Here is a 25,227-nt window from a genome sequence, read left to right on the forward strand (position 1 = left end):
TCTTAGGGCAAGTGATTTTAAACTTTTTTCAACTTCAGTTTTCTTGCCTCTAAAATGAGAACAAGTGTTGTGGAGGAAGAAATTGGGTAAGTCGTTTAAATGGCTAGTGGGTGACAGAGTGAATTGAAAGTCTAGCTTGAAATCAGGAAGACTCCTCCACCATTGTTCAAATCTGGCCTCAGAAAGTTACTAGCTAGGCAAATCACCTGGCTCTGAATTGCCAAACTGGAACTGGCCAATGGATCTCCACTAGGGCAGGTACTGCTCCTCACAGGTGGTTGTTTGTCCTTTGTTCCTGAAAAGAACCATGACATCGGGCAGGAAATATCAAGTAAATTTGATTGAAGTGAAGAATGATTGTGTAGTCACTCTCTCTTCCTGAGCCACCCTGGATTCAGTAGCAAGATCAAGACAATAGAAAAGGCTCAGGATGCCGTGGGAGACCTTGGTCTTTTAAAACTAAGGACTTTCTCAGATCTCAGTTTGACTGAGGCAACACCTTCAGTGATTAAGGATAGGTAAAAATGTAAATAGCAATAATTTTTGTTTGTTTGGTTGGTTTTTGTCAGAAACCCTGAGGACCTCCCAGATTTTATTTATTGATTAGATAAAAGAGATTATTTGCCTCTTTTTACCTAATCTTGGTCACCAAATGATCATTGCCTCAGATAAACTGAAACTCTGGAAAAGGCCTTAGCTCAGGGCCATTTGGGAAAATCCCCAGTTATCCTGAGCCATATCTTGGCACCAGACTACGATGACTCAGGAGGAAAAAGTTAGATCGGTGACTTTGTATAGCCATCCCTGACGTAAATCCAATTCACTGGCAAAGCAAGACAACTTCCTGATGTTCTGTTCATCTTCAGGGACAAAGAACAAACAACAGTTAATCCTGTGTGTCTTAATTTCCTCATCTGTAAAATGAGCTGGAGAAGGCAATGGCACATATATATACACATATACATGCATTAGCTATCATTATTAATATTTTTAATTTCCCTACAATAAAAGCACTCGAATTCTAAGTTCCCTTTCAATTAATAAGAAAATATATAGATTATAATTATTATTTTATTAGTCTCTAAATAACAGTTCCACTTTAAGCATGTACATAACATGGATATACTTTGCTCATATATTGTGCATTTAATGACTAGAACTATCCTGTTCCCCTATCAAAATCTTCATATATAGTTTTATATATATATAAGAACATTCAGTGACCACATAACTATTCACTCTTAAAAATGTTTTTCAGTTAGTAAGAAGCTCTTCCCAAGGACTTAATATTTCCCTCTTTTTCTTGGATTCATACACCTTTCACAAAACCATGAGAGATAACTTGGAGTAAGGAGGATCTGGATTTCTATTTCACTTGAGAAAATAAGTATATATGTGAAACTGGGCAAATCCCCCAGTTTTCTTGTATATAAATTAAAGGATTGGAACTTGTTAGCCCTAAGTTCATTTCCAGATATAAATATATGATCCTATGAACCAAGAATGATCCATTTCCAAATGTAAATAAACTAGAAAAAGAAAGATTAAAAATTATCAGAAGCTTACCTCCCTGGTGGCCTATAGAAGAAAGGAATGAAGGAAAGAAGGAAGGGAGGGCCATACAGGTAGGAATCTTGAGATCTTCTTGGTAAGATCATTAGTTGTAAAGGGAGAGGTAGAATTCAAAAGGAACAATGAAGAGAGAGAGATGGAGAGCCACTGAGCAGAAGAGTATATTTGTAGATATCTTATAGATCAAGTCCCATTCTAGAAGCAAAGTAGCGTGCTTTGTCTGTAAGGGAGAGATCACAAAATCCACTATCAAAGTTGGCATGGGATGAGATAAATATAATTTTATTCAAAATGTAAATTAGTTTCTAAGAATTATACTTTTATAACCATAAATTCCACCATTTAAAATTTTATATTATTTCTAATTCCTACTCCTAAAACTTGAACTCATGTTACAATGATTATTAATATAAAAGATCAAAATGACCCTTCTATATTGACAGAATTTATTAGAAGATAAGAACAGTAGTTAATATAGTTCTATGCCCATCTTTCATAAGGAAGACTAGCATTGCCCAATGAGGAGCACAGATTTTTTGAGGTATCAAGGTGGGGAGCCTTTAGTCAGGAAGACCTGGATTCAGATGTGACTCAGACACTTTTCAGTTGTGTGACCTTGTAGAAATTATTTAATTCTGCTTGCCTCAATTTTTTCATCTATGAAATAAATTAGAAAAGGTAATGGCAAAGTTTTCCAGTATCATTGCTAACAAAATTTCAAATGAGTTCAAGAAGAGTTAGACACAAGGGAAATAGTGAACTACATCAAAAACATTATGCAAAATGATAAATATAAATTCAGGATTATCTTTTTGTTAAATTTTAAATTAACTGACAAGGAGACAAAGCACAGGGACTTCTGTTAGAGACAGATATTTGAAAAATCACATTTGGTTACATATTTTACCTGCTATTACATGGACATTTGCTCCATCTGTGCACATCAAAATTTGTCAACATTACATTGATAGTTGATTTAAGTAAAAACAAAAAAAGGCAATCTAAATGTCTACCTCAAAATGATAATTAAAAGATTCCTGAAGTCATTTTAGAAATGTTCAGGCAACAGAGATGAATCTAAAAGCCTAATTTCAACTCAGGCATCTTTTTTCAATGAAAAGAGTCCTGAGAGAGATGACACAAGTTCTAAATTACTGAGTTGAGTTTTAAACCCAAGATTTCTTATCCCCTATTCTCGATAAGCATTAGTGCCTACCTATTGCATTCCAAATCAAAGATATGTTCATTGGGCATTTCTTCCTTTCTTCCTTTACAGTCTTCTTACACTTTATTTCTCTCAAAATACTAGACAAATCAACTCCATTGTCTCTCACTTGTTGCTCCTTGCACACTACAGTCTGTTCCATGACTGCATCTTTTTCACTGACATCCCCCATACCATTTTCTATAAGACTTTTTTAGTTCTTTCTATTGTTAGTGCTTTCTATCTATTCTCACATATATACCATATACATCCTGCAAATACATAGCTACTTATATATTGTTTCCTTCTTTAGAATGAAGCAGGCATCAAGCTTAGACATATTTTGTGTGCCTGGTGGTTAGCACAGAAACTGGAATAAAAGAAATGTTTAATAAATACTTTTTTTTAACTGAATGGCCAAACTGAAATCTCTACTACACAGTGACAAAGCATATTCTGTAATAAAAGTAGTCTCCTAATATTTTAAATAAATCATATTAGCATTTGCATAGTCTTAAAATAAGAAAGGTACATGTTGGACATGAGCTCACATTCTGAAGGAAACCAAATATTTTTTTAAATGTCCACTGGCTATAAAACCTTTAAAGGGATGCATGCAGTTGAAAAATGCTAAGTAAATATGAACATACTTTTCTGAGTAATTTTTAAGTGAATAAGAATGCCCCAGGGAAGATTTTAAAATTTTGTATATTCTGTAAATGTGCTAAGGGGATTAATAATAAATAAGATGATTTGTACAGCTGAATCCTTAACACTTTTTACTATTTGCAGTTTTAAGAGGCAACATGGCAGAGTAAGAAAAATAATGAATTTAGCAACAGGAGAGGTCAGGATTGGATATCAGATTTCGCTACTTACTGGCCACGTGACTATGACCAGTTACTTAATCTTTATGAACTTCATCTGTAAAAGGAAGGGAATGGACAGTTTGGCCTCAAAGTATTTTCTATCTTAAATAGATTTTCCTAGCTTTAAGGTGTTAGGTTACATAATTTGGAGACACAAAAAAAATAATAAAATATTGTCTCTATCTTCATGGAGCTTATATTCTAATACAGAAGATGAACCATATATTTAACTGGCTATATAGCAAATGGAATGTGTTAGGTATCATAAGAAAGTAATACAGAGATGAAGAGAAACAAGAGATTATTCTTATATGTGAATCAAGAAAGGATTCCTGGAGTGACAGAGTTTAACCTGGGGTTTAAAAGATTAGTACCCATTTTAGATATTGGAGAAGCCCATTACAGACAGGGGAAGCAATATAAAAAAAGATCTGGTGATCATTGGGAAAGTAACTGTCAAAATATAGTATGAAAATAGTAACAATATCAAATAGGATTGAAAACATACATTAGAATCATATTGTGAAAGACCTTGCATATAAGTTAAAGAAATTTTATATTAGCATGTAAGCAGTTAAGGAACCATTGAAATATTGGGGGCAGAGGTGTGGGAAAGTTGTTTTATCACTCTAGTCTTATGATATAATAAAAATAATAATGGCTTGAGAATAAAGAAATTTGGGTTTAATTCCATTATTTGCCATCAAATGACCAAATGATTAATGTTCCTCTCCGATATTATGTAAGTTACATCATTTTTGGAGTTTATGCTCTCTCTGTGTCTCTCTTATCTGGCATATATTCTAATATACATATTATAGCTGATTTCCTATAAACTTAGAAGAATGGCTTTATTGACTATTTGCTATGTATGGTCATAATGAAACTGACACCTGATGGGAATGGAAGAAAGCTGTAGATATAAAGCTTGGGTGTATTCCTTCCCTATTAATGGATAATGATCAGGAACTAAGCTTAAATATAAAAATCCTATACTAATTTTCCAAATTACATATAAAATTTAGAAATCATTTTTTAAAATAACTTTTTATTTCCAATTAAATTCGTCTTTCGCATGCCTCCACATGGTTGAAAAGGCAAACAATTGGTTATACATAATTATATTAAAGATATTTACAAATTAGCTATGTAACAAAAGAAAATACCTTCATTTCAGTTAGATTGCCAGTTAATAATTGGGCAAAATAACTCATAATAATAATTTCTTAAATTTCACTTTCATTAGTGATATATTCACCTTTTTTTCATTTTTGAAACTTCACCTGTTTTTCTTTTTTTGAAAATAAAATTTACCAATGATTTACCTCTCCTCCTGTAAAACAAACTCTACTTTTATTTATTAATTAGATACATTTTCAAACTTTAAATTTTGTTAATCTCTCATTTGATTTCAATATTTATATTTGGTGTTTACTTGGGAATTTTAAAATTGTTCTCCCCCCCCCCCCCCCCCCCCCCCCCCGTTTTTAGCTACATTCCCAATTCATTGATCTATTCTTTTTACTTGGCTCCAAAAATAAATAAATTTTGGCGTGCTGTCTCATTGCTATTATTCTGTTTAGTTTTTTATTCTATGCTTTCCTCCTGTAAACATTTAGTATTGTAATTAATTTCAAGTTTCCTTTGAAATTTGGATACTATGTCACTTAGTACATATTGAGAACTAAAATTATTTTGCATTTTTTGTTATTCTTCTTAGAAAGTTGTAATTGCTCTGCTTTTGGCTTTAAATTAGATCTATTTTTGTTTTGCTTTGTTTAAAGTCAGGATTAATACATCTGCCTAGTTCTTTTGATTGTTGTAAATATGATCCCAGGACCTGCAGTCTTTTATTGTGGCTGCTAAATCCTGTATAATTCTAATTGTAGCTCCAGCATATTTGAATTTTTTTTTTTTGTTTACTTGCCAAAATTTCTCTTTCATCTGGGCATTTCAAAATTTGGCAATAATGTTCCTATGTGTTTTCCATAAAGTATCTCATTGAGGTGGCGATCCAAGTATTTCTACTTTCCCCTCATGTTCTATCACTCCAGGACAATTTTCTTGGAATATTTCTTGCAGCATTGTGTCAAGGTCTTTTTTTTTTTTTTTTGGTCACAACTTTTAGGCAGTCCAATTATTCTTATATTTTCTCTTCTTGATCTGTTCTCCAGATTTGTAATTTTTCATATAAGATGTTTCATATTCTGTCTTATTTTTCCATTCTTTATAATGTGTTTTGTTTTTTCTTGGTCTCTCAGAGCTTCACTGGCTTCTGCTTGCCCAATTCTAATTTTCAAATTATTATTTCATCTTTGAGACTCTATATATCTTTTTCTGTTTGGTTAATTTTTTTCATAATTTTCTCGTTTTTCTTGGATGATTTTTAATTTTAATTTTCCTCAAGTCTTTCATTTGCTTTTTAAAATATCTATTTTTTAAAGTTCTATAAATTTTCTCTGAGCATTACTCTTTCGGGTAGAACCTTTTTTTTTTTTTTTTTTTTTTTAAACTTCAGTATCCTCTGAAGATGAGCCCCTATCTTTCCTGTTTCCATAATATGTTTCTATGGCCAGTTCTTCTTTGCTGGTTCATTTTTTTTTTTTTTTTAAATAAAAGTTTTTAGTGTAAGCATATGTAATCCTGGGATGATGGTGCCTCTGGCTTCTCAACTCCTCCCTCTGATCAGGAACTCCAAACCAAGAACTCCTCCCTTCAGCAAGTGCCTGCAGCCAGCAGAGTCCCTGCCCCACCGCCTCTGCCCTCACCAGGTGCTGCTTACTTCTCACCCAGGGCCATATCCCTGCAATACAGCTGGACCTGGCATTCCTAATCAGCCAAGGTTCACTCAGTCTTGCTGGATTCAAACCCAGACTCCACAGTCCAAGAGTTTCTGTGGTTGCTGCTGAGGATCCAGCCACACCCAGCTAACCCCAGTGTTACCCACTAGGTGTTTCTATGGAGATAACCCAGAAGAGCTATGGAGATAGCACATCACAAGAATTAATCTCCAGTCCAGGTCTTTCTTTGGATTTTCTCCAGTTGGATCAGGAAGACTCCAATTCTGCCCCCAAATCTTCTTCACTTGAAGGAGGAAATCTGGAGAGTTTGAAATGTATCAACCTACTCTGCATCTTCCCAGAATCCTCCCCCAAGAAATTATCTTTAGTGAACTTTTGTACCTCTTTTCCATTTACCCAATTCTGTTTTTCAGGAGTTTTCATGAATGAATTTTTGTGCCCCCTTTTCCATTTGCCCACTTTTTTACATTTTAAGTATTATTTTCTTCAAAATTTTTTGTTTCTTTCTTCAAGCTATCAATTAACTTTTCATAACTTTCTTCCTCTGCTTTCATTTTCTTACCTAGTTTTTCTCTGTAATTCTTATTTTTTTTGGAACAATTTTTTTAAGTCTCCAGGAATTTGTTGCCTATTATCCAATAATATTTTTCTTTGTGTTTTTTTTTTTTTTTTTGTAGCTGGTTTGATTTTATTGTCTCCTTGTGAATTTATGTGTTGATCCTCTCTTGACAGCTTTTTATGGTCAAATTATTTTTAATGTATTCTCATTTTCTATCACCATTTTTTTATTTTGAACTTTATGTTAAGATTGTTCTCTATTTCCAGTGTAGTAGAAGGTACTATCTTAAGCTTCAAGTACTTTTTTTTTCTTTCCCAGTACTGCTTTAAGAATTAGTTCTACTTGTTTTGAAGTTTTTAATGCTTCCATGGGGGCAAGTTTTGTGGAGAAGTGTGGTCACTTCCCCTGACCTGATCCTTGTCCAGCAAGAGCCCCTGATTCTTTGGACTAAAGCAATACTGCCTTTAAAAGCTTCTACTTCTCTCTGTTTTTGAACTATGACTCAGAAGTGAGTTTAGACAATGCAGTTGCCAAATAATTGTCCCTCAGAACTCCTGTTCCTTCTAAACTAAAAGTTCTGCTCTCTACCTTTGAATCATACATTAATCAGAAGTGGGTATAGACAATGTAATTGTCAAACAGTGTCTAGTATTGCATTCAGTGCCCCTGTAATCTCTGTGAGACCAATTATTAGGTTTTCTTACTGTCTCTGCTTTGAAAGCTTGAGAAATTGCTGATGCTTCTATTGCTGTTACCTAGTTTCACTACTCCTTTTTTATTCATTTGTCACATGTCTCTTTTCAACTTCCTATGTTGCTGAGGCTAGAAGGTTTCCTCACCCTAAACTTTTGTTTGGTTTGACATTCCAGTTTTTAATTTGAAGCATTATTTTCAGAGTTGGGGGGGAGTAGTTGGGAGATCTCAGCTGAGTCCTGTCTAGTCTGCCATCTTGTATCTTTCCCCTGAAATCCAACCAGTATTTTAAAAATCAATAAGTTACTCTAGCCCAATTGTTCTCTTTACTGCCACTTCCAAGGCTCCCTTATTTGCCAAGATTCATTCCTGACTCAAATGATTATCTCTGTATCTAAATAATTGTGTCTGAACTTTTGTGGTCAGAAATTCTGCTTAATCCTTTATTAATATAGTGTCAAGTATAGTTTCACTATGAACAGGAAGTATGCTTTAAGTTATTGATTCATTAAAGAAAGAAGTGGAATTTGGACATCTCTTTCAACTGGATTATCCTTTCTTTCTTAGGTTTATATTTAATACTTATTCCTCATTATTTTGCTCCTTGTAAATTGCTTCCCTACTTTATTTTAATTTTCTCCTACATAGTGTAAGTGTTCCTTGAGTCTTTTTTTCTTTTCTCTTCTCCTTTTATATTTTCTTTCAAGTATTTTTTTATTGTAATGGTTTCAACTAATAGTTTGATACAAAGAACTCAAAAAAACCCCATCACCAAAGTCTAGCTGTACCAGAACTAAAACTAGATTATAAAGCAGTGGTCATCAAAACCATTTGATTCTTGTTAAGAAATATAGTAATGGATCAGTGGAATAGGTTAGATTCACAATCCACAATAGTCAATGATCATAGTAATCTAGTATTTGGTAAACCATAGACTCAAGCTTCTGTGATAAAATCTCAGTATTAAATTGCTACAGAAGAAAAATCAGATCAAATTACTGGGAAAACTGGAAAATAGTGTGCAGAAACTAGGCATTGAAAACCTAACACACTGTACAAAAATAAGGTCAAAATGGGTTCGTGGTTTAAACTAAAAGATGATCCTATAAGCAAATTAGGAGAACAAGGGTAGTATACCTCTCAGATCCATGAAGAAGTAAGGGGTTTTTGGCTAAAGAAAAACTAGAGAACGTTATAAAATGCAAAGTGGAATACATGGCAACAAGAAGATATAGAACAATCAATTCTAACAGACGTGGCTCTCTTCAACAATGAGATGATTCAAACCAGTTCCACCTCTTCAGTGATGAAGAGAGTCATTTACACCCAGAGAGAACCGTGGAAACAGAATGTGAAACACAACATAGAATTCTCACTCTCTCTGTTGTTATTTTCTTGCATCTTATTTTCTTTCTCAGTTTTCCTTTTTCTTCCTTCTTGATCTGATTTTTCTTGTGCAGCAAGATAACTGTATTAATATGTATGCAGATATTGGATTTAAGATGTATTTTAACATATTTAACATGTATTAGATTACCTGCCAGCTAGGGGAGAAAGTGGGGAGGAGGGGAAAATTTGGAACAAAAGGTTTTGCAACGGTCAATGTTGGAAAAATTACCCATGCATATGTTTTGTAAATAAAAATCTTTAATAAAAAAGTAAAAATAAAAAATGTAAAGGGGATAATTTTGATGATAACAAATTTAAAAGTTTTTGTACAAACAAAACCAATGTAGCCAAGATTAGAAGAGAAGCAGAAAGCTGGAAAAAATTTTTACGTATAGGATTTCTGATAAAAAACCTCATTTCTAAAATTTAAAGAGAATTGATTCAAATTTACAAAAATACAAACCACTCCCCAATAAACAAATGGTCAAAGGATTAAAACAAATAATTTTTAGAGGTAGAAATTAAAGCCATTTCTAGCCATATTAAAAAAAAAAAAAACACTCTAAATCATTATTGATTGGAGAAATGCAAATTAAGTGGTCTGAATTACCACTTTATACCTCTCAGATTGGCTAAGATGACAGAAAAAGACAATGATGAGGGGATGTGAGAAATCTGGGACGTTAATACATTGTTGGTGGAATTGTGAACCAATCCAACCATTCTGGAGAACAACATGGAACTATGGCCAAAGGACTACCAAACTGTGCATATCATTTGTGTTTCTACTGGGACTGTATCCCAAAGAGATTTTTAAAAAGGGAAAAAAATGTTTGTAGCAGCAGCCTTTTTTGTAGTGACAAGAAACTGAAAACTGAATGGATGTCCATCAGTTGGGGAAGGACTAAATAAATTATGGTATATGAATATAATGGAATATTATTGTTCTATAATAAAATGAGCAGGGTGATTTCAGAAAAGTCTAGAAAAACTTACATGAACTGATGGTAAGTGAAGTGAGTAGAACCAAGAGAACATGGTACATAGCAACAACAAAATTATGTGATAATCAATTATGATGGATTTAGCTCTTTTCAACAATGAAATGATTCAAGGCAATTCCAATAAACCTGTGATAGAAAGAGCCATTCATATCCAGAGAGAGAGCTATGGAAACCGATTGTGGATCACAGCATGGTATTTCCACTTTTCTTGTTGTTGCTTTTTTTTTTTTTCTTGTTTTTTTTTTTTCTATTTTTTCCTTTTTCTCACATTGATCTGATTTTTCTTGCAGAGCATAATAAATATAGAAATATATTTAGAACAATTACATATGTAATTGTGTAATTGTGAAGAATTACACATATTTAGCCTATATATTGCATTGCTGGCTATGTAGGAAAGGGAGAAAAATTTTGGAATACAAGGTTTTGCAAGGGTTAATGGTGAATATCATCTTTGCATGTATTTTGAAAAATAAAAAGCTACTATATATATATATTTTTAATCACTAACATAACACAGTTTTCTTTTTCTGGATCTAGACCATCATCTCAAACTACTGAAAGTATATCTTTACTGTGACTCTTCATCAGTTCCTCAAATGAAACATGTTCTTATCCTAAATTTATTATTCATCTCCTCCTCCTAAACATGCTTCTCTTTCTCAGTTCAGAGTTTCTGAAAGTGCCACCACTCAACTAGTTTTTCATATTTGAAACCTTGGTCTTATCTGTGAGGTTTTTTTCCCCTCTCCTTTTCCTCTCATATTCAATTATTTATCAAGTCCTGTCAATTCTACCTCTGAGCCATCTTTCACTGTTCTCTCCTTTATATTCTGACTGTTATCACCCTGGTATAGGTCCTAATTACCACCTACTTGGGCTAATGCAAAAGCTTCCCAACAAATTTTCCCATCTTCACTCTCCACTCTCTATCCTCTCCAATGCAACCTTCATCATGATGACAGTCTAATTGCATAAATCTATTCTTGTCAATCATCTGTCCCAAATCTTCACCATTTCCCTGTTACCTACTGAGTAAGCTTGAAATTCCTTTACTTGACATTCAAAGGCCTCCACAATCTTGTAACACACTAGCTTTCTAGCCTTGCTTAATAAAGCTGCATGTACTCTACACTTTTGACAAACTTAGCCCTTCTCTGTTTCATTAATAAGTCCCTGTACTTTTCCACTTCATATTCTTATATCCTCTAACCCCTATGCCTGGGATGAGTTCTCTTCCTGTCTCTTAAGTATATAGTACATACTCTGTGTATGTAAATGTATGTAGATATTTGTATATGTGTGTGTGTAACACTCAGTATATTACTGTATATTAGAGTCATGTGTCTCCTTGTTCCACTAGACTGTATGTTCCACTATTAACCTTACCCAAATCTGGATATTCTCAAATAACCCTCTCATTTATTGGTAAAACTGAGGTTTAAAAGTATAACTTATTTATCAAAGTTCACAAAGCTGGGAAGAATCAGAGAAAGGATTTAAAGCTTTTTGATAAATTGAAATCCTAGTCTCTTTTCCCTCCACCACAAAATTATGAGAAATTCAAACAGAACAGTTCTCTAGGAGTATGTGCTATTATTTTAGAAAATAATGACAGAGGTAAAGTTGTTATTTACAAATAGATAAGTGACAGCACTTTAAAGTTTACCAACTACTTTCCTCCCAAGTCTAATGGACTTATAGGTACAACCATCCTCATGTTATAGATGAATAACTAGACATCCATAGCATCTGGTAATTCAGAGCAAGAATTCCTATCTTGCTTCTCCTAACTCCAATTTCCTCTCACTGTCTATGGTACCATAGTGCCTCCATACATATGGCAGTTTTATATTTAATTCAGAGACTTATCCATAGTGGGAACTCGATTAATAGATTTGAGTCAATTTGAATTCAATAAGCCTTTATGGAAATCCTATTATATGCCTAGTTCTGTGAAATAAATGTAAGCGAAACATGAGGGCTCAACACACAAAATCTACTGTATCATCTTTGCTGACAGGGAGCTAGGGGGCACATGCTAAAATAATTCAAAGACACAAGGAAGCAATTTCCCCCCAAAATATATTTCCTTTCTAAATGTCTATGTGCTAGCCTTAGTCTAAAGAACTCTCTCTCTCTCTCTCTCTCTCTCTCACACACACACACACACACACATGTGTTATCATCCAATTCTGGTTTATGAATCAAAAGTTGGATGCACAGTTTCTCTCTGTAACACAAGCAAAATGAACATCTGTTAACTTTTTTGCCACATAGGTTTGTGTGTGTGTGTGGGTGGGTGTGAACAGAGCCTATGATGTGTAATATTCTTTCCATCTGCACACCAGGTGGCACTGCATAGTTAATCAGAAAATAATAACAGACATGGAGATTACTTACTTTTGGGAGATAAGATAGTAAATCAATATTAAAACTTCCAAAGAAATTAAATTGTTTTCTCTTCCTTCCCTTATTTTCACATGGACAGTTGGGCTAAGATAGTTAAATAATTTGTTCATTCTTAGGCAACTGGAAGAAAAAATATTTCAGTAACATGTTTTTCATGCCCATTGTTAATACTTCTGTAATCTCTGAGTGTTAGGAATTAGAAATATACAAATGGACAAATTCATGGTTCCCCCAGATGAACTGCATTTGTTCACTTATTTAAATTTGCATTGATGATAGTGCCTCTGGAAGACTAGAACAGTATGACTGTGCCAAAGGTCTTTCAAGCAGGATAAAAGTAGAGACTGGAGGGAAAAAAGGAAGTATTGATTGGGATATGAATGTTGGAAGTTTAACTGCAAAACTATGAATGTAGTTTAAAATAGATTTAATTTTTTTTATAATAGAGTTCTATAGAGTTTACAATTATGTTCATCCATAAAGCACAACTCTTTAAAGGCATCACAGGAAATGACACAGCTACATGATTTTGGAGGTAGAGGGATACTCAAAGAACATAAAGTTTATCAGCATTCCCTATCTTGGCCAGGAGGCACCATGTACAGAGTATCATATCTGGAGTCAAGAAGACAACCAGTGACCAAACCTCTCCAGTGTCTTTGCCAAGATAACCCCCATGAAGTTTTAAAGAGTCGGCCACTACTAAAAAAAAAAAAAAAAACTAAAAAGTAACAATAGCATTTCATTGAGTATTCACCTGAAGGAGCAGAAATGTGTGAATATTTAGTTATCAAAAAGACAAGAATATCATCTCATTATACCTAGTGATATTTGTCAAGTTAGTGTGTGAGAAATAAAAGGATAAATAAATTAACAAACAGATAAATGAAAAGGGACAAGCAAATCATGCTTCTACCTCTGTTTTTGTGCATTGATGAGAACATGCCAAATTAATATAAATTCTACATTATTTCATGACTTACATAATGTTCTTTGTTCATGCCACCATATAATTTCCCATCTCTTTTTCCTTTCTTGTTTCTCATCTACATCTTTGTATAAAACAACAAACTCACTTAAATTCTGCTCTCAATTTCATTATGTCAGAAAGGATACTAGGTGTTTGAAGACATAGTATAAACTCTAGCAAGTATTAGTAAACTGACAGTCTTAGAATCTAGGCCTGTAATGAATGAGGTGAAGGACAAATCTAGATAAATTTAAAGTCCACACTGAAAGATGAATTTTTCACTAAAGTATAATTGATTGCTTTCTGAGCAATGAAAGCATAAAAATATACATAGGGAGACTGAGCCTTATCATTACTCTCCCCATCTTCTATACAGAAAAATTGGATTTATTCTGCTTGGCCAACAAAAGTAGAGCAGAGAGCAATGGGCTTATCAGATTTTGAGTTCAAGGGGAAAATAAATTCCAATATTATATTTTCTTTCCCTCAAAACTATGCCCTTTTCTAACCTATAATATTACTATAAAGGACACCTTTTTTTAAAAAAAAATTTGTTTAAATTTTCCTCTTCTTAGTCGCCCAATCTCAAAGTCTCAGTATCATCCTCAACATCACTTATACATATCCCACATCTACAACATCTTTCACATTACTTGACAGTCCACTCTAGCATAGGCTCTTGTCATTTGTGGTTATTAATGTTGTTGCCAAATCATTTCAATTGTCTCCAACTCTTCTTGACCCCATTTTGGGTTTTTTTTTGACAAAGATACTAGAATAGTTTGCCATTTCTCTGCTGCCCCTTTTACAGATGAGGAACTGAGGCCAAAAAAGGGTTAAGTGACTTCTACATGGTCACAGAACTAGTTAAGTATCTGAGGCTAGATTTGAACTCATGAAAATGAGTCTTCCTAATTCCAAGCCCAGTGCCCAATTCACTGTGTCACATAACTGCCCTGTCTTCTGATATCTGGACAATTATCATATCCTTTTGATTCAAGTCTCTCTCTCTACCATAGCCTTAATAGTCCTATCCCCTCACTCATTAAATACTTATGTCTCCTTAATAATGCCAAGATTAAACAAAAAGTTCTCTTTGCCTTTTAAAACCATTCTCAAACAGATCCAACCATTCTGGAGATCAATTTGGAACTATGCCCAAAGAACTATCAAATTGTGCATAACCTTTGATGCAGCAATGTTTCTACTAGGCTTGAATCCTAAAGAGTTCATAAAGGAGGGAAAGGGATCCATATGTGCAAAAATGTTTGTGGCAGCACTGTTTGTAGTGGCAAGAAAGTGCAAACTGAGTGGTATATTATTGTTCTATAAGAAACAATCAGCAGGATGATTTCAGAAAGACCTTGAGAGACTTACATGAACTGATGCTAAGTGAAGTGAGTAGAGCCATTGTACATAGCAACAAGATTAAGTGATGATCAATTGTGAATAACTTGGCTCTGTTCAACAATGAGGCAATTCAGGCCAGTTTCAATAGATTTGTGATTGAGAGAGTCATTTGCATCCAGAAAGAGGAGTATGGGGACTGAATGTAGATCACAACATAGTATTTTCACCTTTTTTGTTGTTGTTTGTTTACTTGCTTTTTTTTTTCTTTCTCATTTTTTCCCTTTATTACCTGATTTTTCTCGTGCAACATCATAAATATGAAAATATATTTAGAAGCACTGCATATTTTAAACTTATATTGAATTACTTGCTGTCTAGGGGACAGGGTGAGGGGAAAAGGAGGGAGAAAAAAATCAGATCACAAGGTTTTGCATTTTGAAAATAAAATTTTGAAATTTTGAAAATAAAAAATCTATTATCAAAAAGTTTTTATAAGTTCTTGATACATTTCAAGGTTTTTTTTTTTTTTTTAATATTCTACTTCCTCTTTATGTACTCTATGACCAACAATGCTATTTTCCTTCCTATTCCTTACATGTCAACACATCACATCTGCTTACTCAGTGCCTTTTCTGAGACTATCAGCCGGATTTGAAGTGCTGATTCTCCTCATTTTTACTTCCTTACTTGGCTCCTTCAAGATTTAGATCAAATCCCATGTTCTTCAGGAGGGCTTTTTTTGGTCCTTCACATTGATAGTATCTTCACAAGATGATTTCATCTATGCTAGTATACACAAATTAATCAAGTTGTCTCTCCAGTAAAAATGTGAGTTCTTTGTAGCTGAGCATAATCTTTAACCCTTTCTTGGTATCTTTGGTACTTAAGATTAGTGTCTGGGCAGGGTAAGCACTTAATTTCTTATTGAATTACAATTGGAGCCATTAAAAACTGTAATCAGCTGCCTATGGAAATGGATATTTTGTCCTCCCTAAAAATCTGATTTTAAAGTTTGAATGCTCAGATTCTGAGCACTTTGTAGAAGGAATTCTAGTGAAAGCCTTGCCTGAATTAAATCTGAGATTCAGTGATTTTCATGATTAAGGAAACCAAAATTATTTTCTCCTAATTTATCAAGTTGTGACACACTTAGTTTATTCATGAATTCATAAATGCTTAATTACTCTTTAATGTTGGTTTAGGGTGTCCCTGAACTCATTCACAATACTCTCTATTATAGCTAGGTCTAGTCAATATCAAGGTGACTTCTAATTATATTTTATCAAGGTTATACAACACAAGGGATCAGAAATTTGGGACTACTGGGAGATTTCTTTTTCTACCCATAACAGTCTACCTTGTACATATAAGATTTCTATTACCTATCCCCTCCACCGCCATTAGGTTCATAGAGTGTGCTTAGTAATAATGCCCTCCAGCCTAAAATGATAACCTCATCTCATAAAACCGTAACTGGAATCTATAAGCAGTAGTTGAAAGAAAACTTTATGACTGAGCCTTGACTGGAACTCTCTTATCAAATGCAGTTAGAGTTAGTGACACTGGGAGATACTAGAAGACAATTAGTTCTTGAATAAAGAAGAGATCTGGGAAACTCTTTTCTTCTCTTCTTCCTCTCTCTTTTTCTTATCCTATCTTATCCATAAGTTAAATGTCAGAATAGAATGTGAGTTTCAGTTTGGGCAATGTGAATCTAAAAAAGCTTCTCTGTTCCTGGCTCCAAGGTAGACAAATTGTGCTACATTAAAAGTGAAAGGATAAGAACAAGAAAGAAAATAGGAAAGAAAGGGGAGAAATGCTTCAAAATCAAGATAATGTTAAATAGAATAGCCATTACAATTAAAACTTCAGTGGTGAAAACTTTTTTTTTTTTTCGGGGGGGGGGGGGGGGAAGGAGGAGAAGAGAAGGCTGGAAAGTAGGCCTTGAGAACTGAGTATGAGAAATTGATACTCAGCATACAGAGGGAGCTAAAAGAATCTTTCAACTCTTTTTAAACTTAGCATGAACTATTAACTGTATTACTTTTAAGAACATAATCAGAATTTAAGGGACCTCAAAAGTCATCTAATTAAATCTGAGTCCAAAGAATCCTCTTAGTCACATAAACAAGAAATGGTTATGCATCTTTTTTCTTGAAGACGTCAATGAGAAGGAATCCCTTGCTTTCAAGTTTTAGATAATATGAATTATTAAAAACTTTGTTATAGTATTTCATTCATAAAACCTAAACCTGAATCATTTAAACAGTATTCTAAAAGTGCTGCTCTCTGGGGTCAAATAAAACTGGATTCATTTTTCTTCTATACGACAGATTTAAATATTTGAGGATCTATCCTCCAACCTCCACTCCCAATGAGTGTTCCTTTTTTCTCCCCCAAAATAAACACCTCTATTCATTCAAATGATTTTCATAGAGCAATAACTTACATTCCTTTACCATCCCACTTGCTCATCTATGAATATATGCCAGTTTATTCATGTCTATCTTAAAATGTGGCACCAAGAACTGAACATAATACTCTTCGTGAACACCGATTAGAACAAAATATAGTAGAATTATCACTTTTTTTTATTCTTAGAAAATAACATAGAACCACCAGTGGTTACTCTTTTATTTTGGCCATTTGATCAGATCTTGTCTTTATTTCTACCTTCTTTATGTGGTTTTAATCACATAAGTTGATTATTGTTTCATCTGTACATATACACACACATCTTCTCAAAAATTCTGTCCCATTTTAAATTTCTACCCAGAGTACTCCTAATTAATTTTAACCCCAAACAATTATAGTCAACATTGAGAGGAACAGTTCTTGTAAAGAAGGGTTCTCTTCTTGCCACCACCAACACCAACCAAACAACTAAGTTCCACTGATAGGAAAAATAAAATAAATGGTACTAGATACTAGGAAAAACAACTGCTCCAAACCAGTGAGATTGTCTCTATAATCTAAGGGAATAGGAAAAGTGGAACAATGCTTGTGAAAATTCAACTTAGTAATATTCTTTATAGGTCATGAAACTTCCTCATCACTCAGTCACTTCCTCAGAATCCATAGTTACAGAAAACAAAAACAAGAATTTCCATCACCAAAGACCTTGACATCATCAAAAATAATTCAACATCAGAAACTTTTATTAATGGAAATGCATTGTCATCTGCATTTCCATTCTATCCCCAAGAACCAGCAGACCTTTTCACATGACTCATTAAAATCTCCATTATGTGTTTTTCTCCCACTATTACAATGGATCCTCTTTAGAGCAAAGGCTTTCTTGCTTTTCCATTGATGACCTTAGAATTTAACAAGTATTTTGTATGTGATAAATAAGCTATAAATTTAAAAAATATATATTTTGTGCCATGCCCTCTGAAAGGTCTTGGAGATAAGCCCTTTTCTTCTAGAAATTTATATTCAATAAAAGAAGATAATACTCACAAACCTATCAATGTTTATAACATAGATACAAAGTAAATACAATGTATTTCCAGTTTAAAGACAAAGCTTCCCATGAGTATTTCTAGATTCATATTTCAGACAATTAAATGGTTAAATTATATTTCAATGTGGTTGGAATGCTTTAAAAAGATGTATTTATGGGTTTCTTCTCTAAAGTTTTTGAAATAAGCTCATTAAAAACAAAATGTTTCTAAAATTGGTTAAAAAATCCAAAGTATAGACTTTGTTTACTATTATATTTATTTATTTTAATTTTTTTATTTATTTAGAAATAAGATTGAGGATACTAGTTTAAAAATTCATATTTAAAATCAGAGGATACAAGGAAAGATGCTAAGCAGAGAACATTATTGCATTTTTTTCATGGATAAACAGAAACTACTTGATGATATATAATTTAGAAATTGATAATTAAGAAGTTAATTAAGAGTAACTTTTGCAGAGAAGAATTCTGACTTCCAGAAGGCACAAGAGACATAGTTAAAGGCCATATTGAAGTAAATTTAATGCCATAGTGTCTCAATGGAATTTTTTCTTTTTTCTTGTGATTCTCCATTATTCAGTTCTTTTAACATTCGGAAATCCTCACACAAAGATTATCCTTTTCTGACAGTGAAAGCCACTAATGTAACACATTGAGGAAAGGGAGGCTGGCATATGTGGATGACTCCACACATCCTCAGACTAGGGCTGCCAACTTTTTAAGACTGTGAAGTGGGACATCTCAGTGTGGGCCATCTGGCCTCAAATGTCAACATCTCACTTGTCGGGCTTAACCATGGTTGATCCATTTCCCAAGTTGGAATGTAACTGCAAAAGGCTTTTAACTCCTAAGTTGTCTGTAGATTAGTTTTTGCTATGTGATGTTATTCACTTTTCTTTGTGTATCTATCTCTTGCTGAATTTAGTTGCAGAAATTCCATAGTAGAGTCAAAAGTTTTTTGTTTTTGTTTTTGTTTTTAACTGCATTTTTTTTTTTTTTTTTTGGCTTGTGTCTGGTGTTTCAATGTTAATTTGGAATGCATTCTGGAGTAAAAATGGACCTATAGGATCAGTACTTTGGCAGTCCTCATTGTTACAATTTCAGTAAATTCTCAAAATCTGAGTTGGAAGCAACCTCAAATGTCAGTTAGTTCAAGATGGCCTTTGTGAAAGAATACTCTATAAAACTTCCCTAAGGAGTAGTTTTAGGTCCAATTCAAAGATGCCCAGTGATGAAGTACACATTACCTTATAAGGCCATATATTTGCAGAAAAGACTAAATGGTAGAAAGTTTTTTTTTTAAATCAAATCTAAATTCACTTGTTTGTTATTTCCAACTGCAGCTCTTATTAGTGCCTTCTTCCTCTAACCAAAACAAAAAGCCAAGTGATGAAGCAGATAGAATAATGTACTTGGACTCAGGAAAAAGTGAGTTCAAATCCTATCTCAGATACTTCTTAAATATGTGGCTTTGGCTAAGTTATTCACTCAGTGTCTGTTTCAGTATTCTCATCTGTAACCTAAGTTCAATAACAGTATTTACCACCAAGAACTTTTATAAGGATAAAATAAGAACATATTTGCAAAGTACTTTGCAAACCTTAAAGTGCTATAAAAACAACATTATTATCATTCTTTCAAATGACATAAAATAATCCTTTAAACAGCAAAAGGAAAGCATCACATTATACCTTGGTGTTTTTTTTTTAACTTGTTCTTTTGATTTCTAAATAATCTCAATTATTTCAGCTGATCCTTCTAATGGGACATTTTCCAGTGCTCTCACCCTCCTCGTCACTTTTTATATTGCCTTTTGAAGATGACATATATTAGTTTTACATAGTTATGATACTGTAGCTAGTAAAGCAAGATAGTCTCAGAGTTAGGAATATATGCTTTAAAAGTCTTTTTTTTTTTTTTTTTTTCTGAAACATACCAGCTATGTAAAGTTTGGCAAGTCAACTTAGCCCAGTGACCCATCATCTCTAAGATGGTTAGCTGCTGAAAAAATGAGAACCTACCATGTTAGAGAAAATATCCTCATTCAGGAATACCCTATGTCAGGAAATCACAATTTTAGTCCATCTGTGTTAGTGTCTGTAGGTGTGTGGTAAAGATGTATATTCACATACACACATATGTGTGTGTGTATATGGCATAATATATGCCTTTAATGTGTTTATGTGTGTAATGTGTATGAATGCATATGTGTACATATGTAAACACACATATGTGTGATTGTAAATGCATACACACATGTACATACAAATATATGGATATATTTGCAGTACATATATCTATATATTTATAGATGTACTAAATATATAAATAGATTCACTGATGTAGGAAAAATGACGTTTTGGAAATTATTTCCAGTGATGTAGATCTCAGACATCTCATAATTTTTAATTGTAGAGTTTTTCCTGAAGTTTTAGAAGAGTTCATTGTGATACAGCTAAAGCAAGAATGGAATCAAGTTCTATTTGACTTTGTGGCTAGCCCACTACTTGCTATTCCAAGTTGTCTTTCCATTGTTTAATGATAATGGTCAGTAGATTTATTTGAAAACATACTTCTCCAAAATAAATCAAAGATCAAAGTGAACAAAAGTGCCAGTGTTTTGCACTTATGTTTATGAGATCCAATAGATACAATATATAGGATGATAGTCAAGAAATAAGCAGATATAATAATTAGTATTTAAAATTTGCCAAATTAGTCATGAAGAATCTCGAAGAGATATGTGTGTGTATATATATTGTAAAACATTTTGTCTGTCTCTCACACATTTGAGCTTATTACATCTGACATAATCATATATTTCTACAAAATACAGGAAAAAAGCATATGTAACAATGCTCTTCACATCCCCACAATGAAATGTCAAAAGATTCACCTCACAGCATGAAGATAACCAGGATCATAAATGGAAATGACTGTGCGTTATAACTGTGATATTCACACCTCAGTGAGGAGTCAAATGGGGACCATTGGATTGTGAACCATTGTCAAATAGCTTGTATGAGACACTCTAATGAAATGAACAAAAAAACAACTCAAATATGACAGCTTCTTACTGTATTCAGGTACTTTAGTGAACTATCTTTTCAGGCGAATCACCACTGACTTAAAAGTTAGAAACTTTTTTTTCCTTCTTCAATTCCTTGCTTTCATCTGCTTGCATATGCTATTGCACTGGGGGCATTGCATCCCATCCCACTGGCTCTTTAGTTCATATCTATTTAGTGTAGATCCTCTTTGTAAACAGACATAGTAGTTTGTAGTATCTGCTCATGAAAGTTACCATGTCACTGATAGGAAATGTAGACTTTAAAAATCATTAAAAGCAACCAAATATCATGATTGATTTGTCTATTTCTTGGACTTCCTCTCTTGTTCCTCTGATTTTCAAGTATATTTTCATTGACTTTTGCATTACATTTGGAATTAACTTGGTAATTTAGGGGAAAATATTGAGGTCAAGAAACCTACCCTTGAAATGTGTATTAGGTGCTATGGAACATTTTTGACAGATCACCATTCCTATACAGTTAATTATTTTTTCTTTTTAAAATTCCATTTAGACATAAAAAACACATATAATCTATAAGGAAATAGAAATTCAGTAGATTGAGAGTAAAGGATGTAAAATACTATTTAAAGATCTCACAACCACCGACTGTCAATGTGTTACAGATTCTCAATCTAGACATCAAAGATAAAGGAAAGATTTAGGAAGTATTAAAGTATATGAGTTCTTATATTCACCTTTTTTGGATATAGTTTCCTTCTAAATAACACTTAAAAAATCTGTGTATAGCATAAGTTTGCAGCCGGGTTGAACCATTATTAAGCAGTGAGATAGTAATATCTATTGATAAAAGTGAGAAAAAAAAGATTGTCCAATGAGACTACTTTTTGACAGAGCTCTTAGATGTGCTATGCCAAGCTGATTTTACAGGCATGCCCATTTTCATTTGTGTTAATTTGTGTATCTGGGTAAAAATCATGTGCAAGATTCTACCTCAAGTAGCTGTAAGATTTGCAGCAAAGAATTCTTAAGGAATGATAACTCTATCACAAAATCATTCATTTAGAGTTTTATATATTGACAGTATTTACCAAAATAAGGAACAGCAACATTTTAATCAATATTAAAGGAAATATATAATAATAAAACTCACTTACCTATTCCAATAAAAACGGCTTTGTATCCTTCTTCCTTCAAAGTATGGAGGTTCATTCCATTCACTGAAAGACCTTTACCACAAATTACCTATTAGAAACAACATTTAATTTTTTTCTTAGTTTCTGAATTTTATCAATTAGAACATAACTACATACATACAAAGGCATATATAAAACCAACCTGGAATATATACATGCATATATAGATTATATGTGTGTGTGTGTGTGTGTGTATGAAGGAAGGAAATTAATGGAAGAAATCAACAATTAGAAAGTGTCATTTGTTTAGTTTACTCTAGTAGTTATTTTTACATTATATAATTGACATTTTAATTTTTATCCTGGTGAAAAACAATAAAAGATGTGTTCATATCAACATTAACATGCTTGAGAAAAGATTTCACCAGTGCATATAGTAATGAACATTGATTTCTTAAACAGGAGATAATATGAATCAACCATGGATACAAATGGCTGATTTTTCTTGTAATGAAGGAAGATTTCACATCAATATAATTCTCAGGAAAACTTTTGGAGAATTCAAAATTCAATTCAAATTCTGATGCAATAATCTGGAAGTCACTCTTTGTATTTGGGAGTCAGGTAGCACTGATGTCTTGTCAAATTAAAATCTTTAAAATAAATGAAACATCAGTTTGAGCTTTTTTTCCCCTAATAAAAGCATCTTATTTATATTGTCACAAAATTGATTAAATTGGAATTTTACCTGTACAACTGAAGAACATTTTCCTTAAAAACACTCATTTAATTGTTCCTTTTACTAATGCAGATGAGGAATTTATCTACCTTTTCTAATCTTGGAGAGTTGTTTCTACTAGGTCACTGGAAGATAAAGTAATCTTAACATGATCTTTCCTTTTTCTCAAACATAACATATTTCTTTGACCTTTGTTAGCAAATTGCTAACAAACTGTTAGCAAATGACTAATTGTCATTATCTGCTTATCCTCCCCACCTATTGTAATGTAAGCTACTTGAAAGTTCTGTCTTTGAAATTTAGTAGTGTTTTTAAATCTATCAATCTATATTCTGTTTTAAACACAGTCAGGTACTAAAAAGTATAAGAAAGCAACAGTCCTTTGCCCTCAAGGAACTTACATTTTATTGCAGCAAACAACATATATACCTATAATAATAACATATTCAAATTTTATAATAAGATCAAACTCCATGTGAGAAAAATAAACAAAGTGATGCAGTGGAGGGATTAGTTTTTGGTAAAGAAGGGAATCAGAAAAGGCTTTATGTTATAGGTCTTAATTTCATCCAGAGAATAGCTAAGAATCCTAACCTTTCAAAGGCACAGAAATAGGAGATAGAATGCTGGTGTGAGTAATAGCAACAATATCACTTTGGTTGAAAAAAGAAATTTCAAAAGTGAGTAATATATAAGTTAACAAAAATGATTCCTATAATAGTCCATGTAAAAAGTCCTATGGAGTGAAAGACTAAATTGATAGTCGGCAACTTAGAGAAAGTCAGCAGCTGTGGGAAATCTGTGAAAGCCAAAGTGATAAATAAATATTTCTTTATGGAATGAATGCTTGTCAGTACTCTTTTTGCTTCCTATTACTCCCCATGTTGTTAGTCATTTTTTCAGTCCTGTCTGACTCTTTATGACTCTACTAGCTTATTTTACAGATAAAGAAATTGAGGCAAACAGAGAAATGTGACTTATCCATGGTAACATAGCTAGAAAGTATGTGAGATCAGATTTGAAATCAAGAAGAAAAGTTTTCCTATCATTAGGCCTAAAACTATATTCACTATGCCACATAGCTGCCTTTCTTATTCCCTTACAACTTAACAAATTGAAATGTCATTATCCTTCATTGTTCATGTGTGGTTTAATTTTTTCTTAATTTAAATTAATTTTCTTCATGGTGTTAGAATGGGTAAATATTGTGCTAAAATATGAGTTTATTTTATGAAGAATAAAACATCTCCTTTTTATTGTAATTTGATAAAGTTAACTTTAGTCTAAAAGTCAAAATGAGGCAAAACTGAAGAAATGCTTAAATAAATGTAATTTCTCTACACCATCTATTTTATTTTTAGTGGATGTGTGGAAAGGGAACTTATCATGTTGCCACTCCATATGCTGAAGAAAAATACACACAGATGCCTCAGCAGTTCCTTCCATTCTTGAAAATTTCAGCAGGTATAACACTAAATTGGACATCTTTGGAATCAAAGACCAAAATTGCTATTCAAAAGGGCTAATGAAGTCATTGACTTCTTCAGGGAGCACAATTTATCTTAGTAAGCCTTAATATTAAGCTTCTATAAGAGGAAAGTTCCAAAAAAACAGTAAATATTATCTGCTGTCCATCTTAGACCTAAAAATATGATCTTTTCTACAGCCTACCTGATTTATAAACTATACTAATAATATACATATATATACATCTATATATATATATATATATATATATATATATATACATACATACGGATATGTGTGTCAGACATACACAGGGAAAGGAATAATTTTTCATTCCAATATGTCTAAGTCTGATAAGGATCTGATATACCAATGTTTAAACACCTACCCATTCTGGTGTCTCTCTATAATCTCTAGCTTATACATACACACACTCCACACAAGCACACTCCAAATACCCATATAAACATATACATGTTATTTGTATACAGTCCTTGGCATGTTGTCTCATATTAGACTGTGAGCCTCTTGAAAACAGGGAATGTATTTTCTTTTCTTTTTGTTT

The 25,227-nt window shown here is 32.9% G+C and overlaps 1 protein-coding gene across 2 annotated transcripts in view; it reads right to left on the bottom strand.

The window, feature by feature from the left end:
• The window catches only part of DPYD (dihydropyrimidine dehydrogenase), a 968,100-nt gene that overhangs the window by 616,830 nt on the left and 326,043 nt on the right, over window positions 1–25,227 (bottom strand). For both annotated transcript variants that reach the window (XM_003769672.4, XM_031968578.1), the window contains one exon: window positions 22,478–22,565. In XM_003769672.4, coding sequence (XP_003769720.1) covers window positions 22,478–22,565 — 88 coding nt within the window. The remainder of the gene's footprint in view (window positions 1–22,477; window positions 22,566–25,227) is intronic.

This window comes from Sarcophilus harrisii, chromosome 4 (assembly GCF_902635505.1).
Source record: "Sarcophilus harrisii chromosome 4, mSarHar1.11, whole genome shotgun sequence".
Lineage (NCBI taxonomy): Eukaryota > Metazoa > Chordata > Mammalia > Dasyuromorphia > Dasyuridae > Sarcophilus > Sarcophilus harrisii.